The sequence below is a fragment of the Scleropages formosus genome, chromosome 13, assembly GCF_900964775.1.
Source record: "Scleropages formosus chromosome 13, fSclFor1.1, whole genome shotgun sequence".
In the NCBI taxonomy this organism is placed as follows: Eukaryota; Metazoa; Chordata; class Actinopteri; order Osteoglossiformes; family Osteoglossidae; genus Scleropages; species Scleropages formosus.
In genome coordinates, this window is record NC_041818.1 from 13,384,070 (window position 1) to 13,391,750 (window position 7,681).

Consider the following 7,681-nt stretch of genomic DNA (forward strand, 5'->3'; position numbering starts at 1 on the left):
GTTTTTATGTTCTAGGGCATTTTTTCTTACACGGGTATTGTACAGGGGTGGTGGGTGGTGCGGTACCACAGTGCGCTTGGTCAGGTCCTGCTTTCTGGTGGGTCTGGAGTTTGAATCCCGCTTGGGGTGCCGTGCGACTGACTGGCGACCCGTCCTGGGTGTGTCCCCTCCCCCTCCAGCCTTGCGCCCTGTGTTGCCGGGTTAGGCTCCAGTTCACTGCGACCTGACTCAGGACAAGCAGTTTCAGTCTGTGTCTGTGTCTGTGTGTGTCTGTGTCTGTGTGTGTCTGTGTGTGTCTGTGTGTCTGTGTGGATGTGTATTGTACAACTTTGTGGTGTTGTGCTTGTGCGGTTGCTACATTTTGGTTGCCCTATTGCCACAGTGGTTAGCTGCATGATGTAGCAAGACATGCATGAAAATAGAGAACATCAAATACCGATACGTCTGCACTAGGAGGAGAAGAGCAATGAAAAACAAACAAAAAGAAAGAGAAACGAAAGACGCAAAAGAGAAAAGGCAAGAAAACACAAACACACATAGTCTGAAACTGCTTATACCAAGTGGGGTTCTGGCGAAGCAGAGCCTAACCTGGCAACATAAGGCACAAGCCAGGAGGGGAGGGATACACCCAGGATGGGATGCTAGGCCATCGTAAGGCACTCCAAGAAGGACTCAAACCCCAGACCCACCAGAGAGCAGGCCTGGCCAAACCCACTGCACCCCCCTAAGGCAAGAACAAACACACACACACACACACACACACACACACACACACACACACACACACTAACACACATATCATCTGAAACTGCTTGTGTCATGCAGAGTTGTGGGGAGTCCTAACTCGGCAGCACAGGATGTAAGGCTGGAGAGGGGGGGGACACACCTAGGATGGCTTGCCAGTCCGTCACAAGGCACCCCCAGTGGGACTTGAACCCCAGACCTAGTAGAGAGCAGGACCCAGTCAAACCCACTGCACCATCGCACCCCCCATCTTAAATAAACCATCTTCACTAATTTAAAATTATAATAGTTATCATGAACCTCACTCTCAGTAGCCTCCAATAACAGTTTGACCTGGTCAGTGTCATGCTGCTCCAGAGTCTATCCAGGATACACTAGGCGCACGGAGGGTACACCAAAGGCTGTTGTCATCGGCCTATAGTAGATAACCTCTATTTCTGATTAATATTTATTTTTTTATCATTGTAAAACATTTCAAACATAGCCAGTGTTAATGATGACAACAGGAGACCAAGCAGAAGGTGAGGACCCAATCGCGGATGGTTTATTCTCTGGCATGCAAACACAGGGACAGGCAGGAGTTGTAGTCAGGGGCATGCAAGGGTCGTGGGAGGCACGGATGTTATTCACGGGGCGAGACGAGACTCGGATTTCGAGGAAACGAAACTGGAGGTCCGGAACCGAGAAGACAGGGATCAGGAAACCGGGGGAAACAGCTAAGCGGGACTGAGAGAACGAGGAGGAAGTGGTTGCGGTTTGTATCACAAGGGGATGGTTGTCTCGAAGAGCTTGCGAGGCAGCGCTGCTTCTTTCATCGCTGGGTGTTCTGATTGATGGCAGGTGCGGTTGTTCGGCCTGATGGCATGGGCATGGCAGTGACAGCCAGCTCATGCAAAGCCTTCTTTCTGAATGTTAAAAAAATTGAGGCTCTCTGCAATTTTTACAAAGTCCGTTTAGGAGCTGTCTTGACAATTGACTGTTCAGTGCATCAGTTACAGGTGTACTACAGGGGTTTGGTATCTTATTGCAGGAACTTTTACTGCCTGAGAGAACCTGTCGGTGTCCTGTTACCCACAGCAGTTACTCTGTCCTTGTCAGTTTGTTCTCAACCACAGCAATGTTACTAGCGCTGCCTTCTCACATCTGTTTTACTCTTACTAGCCGATACTTCACAAAATCTAAAGGAAATCATATCAGTTTCTTTTTAGTGGTTACAATTGCTACTTTGGGATCCAAAGGTCAGAGTTTTGAATTCCACCTCCAGATGTAGTGCCCTTGAGCAAGGTACTTACCCTAAATTGTTCCAGTTAAAGTACCCAGCTGCATAAATGGGTAAATAACTAAGTAGCTTAACATTGTATGTTGTTTTGGAGAAAAGACAGCTGTAAACAGTGTGTAAATGTTTACTGGAGTAATTCAGAGTATGTACTTTTCTCAAGGGTATTGCAGTGGATTTATAAGCTCCCACACTCTCTACATTTGCAAAACACATAACACAGAACCTGAACGAGCTGAAAACCAATGTTATCAGCAACAGGCAGTGTTACCACAAAAAGGAAGGGTTTTATGTGTAAAAATTGCTACATGTATTATTGCACACATTTCTAACGGCAATAAGTGGAGAAGAACTAATACGAGTTCTGTTTTTCCAAAGTCAGGTTTTCTTTGTGGTAAGAAGATAGGAGAAAGGTTCATTTTCATGGTGAACCTGTGAAGTCAGAGTAGTAGATCATAACATAATCAGTACATTTATACACACACACACACACACACATTTTCAGAACCGCTTGTCCCATACAAGGTCGCGGGGAACCGGAGCCTACCCGGCAACACAGGGCGTAAGGCCGGAGGGGGAGGGGACACACCCAGGACGGGACGCCAGTCCGTCACAAGGCACCCCAAGCGGGACTTGAACCCAAGACCCACCGGAGAGCAGGACTGTGGCCCAATCCACTGTGCCACCGCACCCCCTACGTTTATAATACTTTAATATTTAATTAATTGTAATTATTAAAAGATCTGGATGAGGTCTTAAAATTTGCTGATGTATCCCCAAATGTATCTATCTATTTTGGCCATGGGCCACCATCATTACTGTTAATCTCCCACACACACATACACATTTTCTGAACCGCTTGTCCCATACAGGGTCGCGAGGATCCAGAGCCCAACCCGGCAACACACGGCATAAGGGTGGAAGGGGAGAGGACACACCCAGGATGGGACGCCAGTCAGCCACAAGGCATCCCAAGCAGGACTTGAACCCCAGATCCACCAGAGAGCAGGACCCGGTCCAAGCCACTGCGCCACCACACCCCAGCTACAGTAAAAATATTTATATTTAACTGATTAACAGTAGTGGGGGGGGCGAGGTGTATTTTTACTGTATAATGCAGCATTATTAGTTGCTTTAATGATAGAATATCAGCATTATTAATCTGATACATAGATCAGATGCATAAAATACATACATGTATTTCACTAATAAGAACAGAATTTGTAGTACTTGATAGGTACAGTATATATTAACAATTAGATATTTTGTTTTGGACACCCTTGCCCCTCAGCAAAGATTTGAATTGTTCAAGCGATGGTCTTTGCTGTAGCACAACACGGATGTGAAAGGTGGCCGCTGAAGAAGCACATCGGGAAAAAGAAATCCCCTGGACTGTGATGGTGAACTTTGAAGAACACAATGAAGAATCAGGAGAGCAAACAGGTGGATGTTGGATTGCAATAGGCTCTACCTTTTATTAGAGCACAAGTTATGGGACTGAATTTAGCGTACTTTGGACACATCATGTAAAATTTTTACTTCTAAAAATGTATTTATTTTTAAAATATGTCACTGAAAAAAGACACTATGGCTCCATTTGTACATACCTGGGCATGTGCACAAAGCGCAGTTCAAGATCTGAACCCAGGACCTTCAGTTTTAAGCACAGCACATGATGGCTTTCCCAGCCACAGGTGTCACACATTGGAGAGGGAGATCCCGATGACTGGTCTTAAGAACTGGGTCAGGAAATGTCATTCTGCTGCAGTAAAGAACTACATGCAATTACCAGCTGTGGTTTGACTAACAAATAAACAGGCCAACAATGTGTTATAATATAATATAACATATAATATAATGTTGAGTATAATTAATGGTCCATTTGGAGGGAAATTTTGGAGGACACAGAAGGTTAACTTCAGATGAATGATCACCTTCACCGTCAAAGGCAACAGACACCAGGTAACAAATGTGTGCAGCACAATAACAGTTCAGACCTGCAGAAACCTTAAAGGAAGATATTCTGTGCCATGTCTCACAGGACAAAATCTCAGTTTCAAGAAACAGTGCAGATTTCCAGATATTCACACTTAAATCGATAATATACATTTACATTCTTTTTTATCATGCTTTCTACACAAGGGCCTTGTTAGCGCAGTAGGTAGCACGTCAGTCTCATAATCTGAAGGTCGTGAGTTCGATCCTCACACGAGGCATAGCTTTTTTTAAGGGGGTGTGGTGGCGCAGTGGGTTGGACCGTAGTCCTGCTCTCCGGTGGGTCTGGGGTTCGAGTCCCGCTTGGGGTGCCTTGTGATGGACTAGTGTCCCGTCCTGGGTGTGTCCCCTTCCCCCTCCGGCCTTACGCCCTGTATTGCCGGGTAGGCTCCGGTTCCCCGTGACCCCGTCAGGGACAAGTGGTTCTGAAAATGTGTGTGTATGTGTGCTTTCTACATACATTATGTATATAAGCAAGTATGTGTTTATATATGATTTATGTGGGTTGTCGGCTGTCAGGCACTGATGGTGTCAGCTCTTCAACCTGAGCACACACAGCATCACTAGCATTGTAAACTGAAGGGATAAAATACACATTGTGATCACCAAAAGGAAATAGGTGATCCAAAGAAAGCTGAACATGAGAAGCACGTGGATGTTAAAGGGGTCAAAATTAAGCAGCAAAACAAAGCACTTTCACACCTTTGAGCAAGGAGGATTGATCTTTTATTCATTATATACAAAGTATGCTTATTATCTGTACCCACTTGACCTTGCTAGAGTGTTGGTGATCTGGATCCTATTCGGGATCACTGGGAGCTAGGCTAGGAGGAGCACATGTTGGACAGAACACCAGTCCATCACAGGGTAGCTCCATACATTCCTTCATCTAGTCAAACAATGTGGGAAACTGATTCTGCAGTTTTTTTTTTTCTTGGAGTCCAGCAATGTTTTCAAATACAGCCAATCTTTATCTGGAATTTTTTATTATCCTTCACTTCCCATTTTGACCAGACAATTTAGACTCTAATGTACTTTTAAAAAGTTGTGAGAAATTTCCTAAAAGGGGTTTTTCTAGATGAAAATCCATTATTGTAAAGCAAATCACAATTTTCATTCATAAGGACATTTCTGTACCTTTTATCCATCTTAATGTAACACTTTTCACTGATCTGTAGGTTTTTATTTGCCAGTCTCATGTTCAAGATTTGTCATTTCACAGATATTTACTCAATACCAGGTTTAAAACCTCAAAGAAAAGGACAACTGACAAACGTAACACTCCCATATCACGCCTGGAGGGTGGGAACAGCTTAACTCAGGAGACATAAAAGCATGCAGAGCAGATGCAGAAGACATTGTGACTGAGAGCCACATCTCCTGCAAGCTGCCTTCAGCCGCCTCACCTTGAACATTGTGTCTAACGGCAGTTTTTTTACAGGTTGGTACTGCATCAAAGTTCAGAATTTTCACTTTCTAATAAAGTACTTTTTTCAGGTACAATGGCTGAGTTTTTGTACTGAGTACAGTATTAAAAAATGAACATTTCCAAAAAAATTTTAGACCTAGTTGATCACTGTTTTACACATTACATTTACATTATATTTAATTACTGGACACACCAAAGAGGTAATTGTTCTTTTTGTATAATCTCCTTGTGTTCATGCGACTTCCTTAAGACAATCTTCATGCTTGTTTTTCATGATTATCAATTGCCCAAGGTGTGTGTGTGTGTGTCCAGTAATTAAATACACAATATAATGTAAATATTATTTTTTAAAAAAAAAGTTAAAAGAAAAATGTTATTTACTTAGTGATTTGTTTTCAGTGCATAAGTTTGTTGACGTTCACCTTCTGTTTTAAAATACTTGTTCAGTCGTATCCAATAACAATTTTTTTCCCTTACAGACAATTCAAAGAAAATTGTATTTGCCATACATTTACTTTATTATTATTATTATTATTATTATTATTATTATTATTGTTTATGTTAGGGGGCGCAGTGGCACAGTGGGTTTGACCGGGTCCTGCTCTCCGGTGGGTCTGGGGTTCGAGTCCTGCTTTGGGTGCCTTGCGATGGACTGGCATCCCATCCTGGGTGTGTCCCCTCCCCCTCTAGCCTTAGACCCTGAATTGCTGGGTTAGGCTCCGTGACCCTGTATGGGACAAGTGGTTCAGAAAGTGTGTGCGTGCGTGTGTGTGTGTGTGTGTGTGTTGTTTACATTTCTTTGTCTTTAAGTTACAAGAAGTCAAGATGGCATCCAACTGTCTTGTCTGGTTCCTGGTCCTTGTGACATGGTCACTGGTGTCTGTGGAGGGAAACTTGAAAGATCGTGAGTCAAGATATCAGAAGTTTCTTCGGCAGCACCATGATACTAAAATGACTGTGAGCCGCTGTGACTCAACGATTAAAAAGAGGAAAATCTATGGAAATGAAACCACACACTCCTGCAAAAAAGTCAACACCTTTGTTGTTTCTGCCACTAAAAATCAACTGAAAGCTGTGTGTGACAAGGCTGGTTCGCCGTATGGCGAAGGGTTGAGAATAAGCAACCAGCCTTTCTTTGTGATCACGTGCACGTTGATGGGAGGATCCGACCGGCCCCCTTGCGAGTACAGGGGAAACAAGAGCACCAGGAAAATTGTCATCAGCTGTGAAAACAAACTGCCCGTTCACTATGACGAGGGCATCATCCCTCCATGAGCTGAGCTAACACCATGTCTGCTTCGCTGCTTCGAGCCAAAATGGAGTTCGGTGCGAATTTCAGTCAAAAATAAAATTCATTGAAATTTCATGTAATTTCCATTTATTTTCATGCTTTATAAATAAATTCTTGAAGGTATTCTGCATGAAATATTTCAGCTGAATTATAAATGCTGTTCTTCCCGCTTTGACTTTAAACAAAGAAAATAAAGTATGCTAGAGCACTGGAAAACCTGACTGATTTGTGGTTTATTAAGGTACACAACTGGACCTTTGTCTTAGAGCAGTCTGAGCTAATACGTATATAACTGGTCTCTGAAGTTTGGTGCTGACTGGATGGATCAGGTCGGGTTGGTGTTCATAACCAACAAAAATTGCTTTCATCTTGTCACAAAATATCCTCAAATATTAGTCTTTAATAAAATCAGACTTAGCAGTTTTGACTGTATTGCTCCAATGGTGCGAACTTGTGTCACGTCTACGCCCGCACCTCAATCAAGCAAGATAGAAAAAACAGTTAAAACAGATAAAAACAAAAACAATAGGCCCCCTACTTACAAACTTTCAAGTAATGAACTTTTCACCGACACCAATCTTTTTTGAGCCATTAAATCTTCAAATTCTAAACAAGAAACAGTTCACAGAAATACAACTTTCACCTATTGTTATGCAGAACATCATATATTACTTGACACTCTTATGCAGGTGTCTTGAACTATGAGCCTTCAGGTCATAAGTCCATGTCCTTAGCAGCATGACCTAGTGTTTGTAATTGTCGTAATGGACTGATTTTTTATTTTTTTTTAAACATTTTACAGAGAAGAAATATCTGGAACCCTACATTTCTGGTGTTCTTAGTAGCCACAGTGATGGTGGCTACAGTAAAGGAATAGACAAGATATAGAAAAAATTCCTGAGGCAGCACTATGACTTCAAAAACCAACATGGTTGCAGAGTGAAGA

At 42.8% G+C, this 7,681-nt stretch overlaps 1 protein-coding gene across 1 annotated transcript; it reads left to right on the top strand.

The window, feature by feature from the left end:
- Nucleotides 1-5,972: 5,972 nt before the first annotated feature.
- On the top strand, nucleotides 5,973-7,478 carry LOC108925260 (angiogenin-4-like; the record flags this gene model as incomplete). Its single annotated transcript, XM_018737089.2, has 3 exons — nucleotides 5,973-6,010; nucleotides 6,109-6,130; nucleotides 6,255-7,478. Coding segments are annotated over 3 exons (525 nt in total), but the record flags the coding sequence as incomplete, so codon positions are not given.
- Nucleotides 7,479-7,681: the final 203 nt, after the last annotated feature.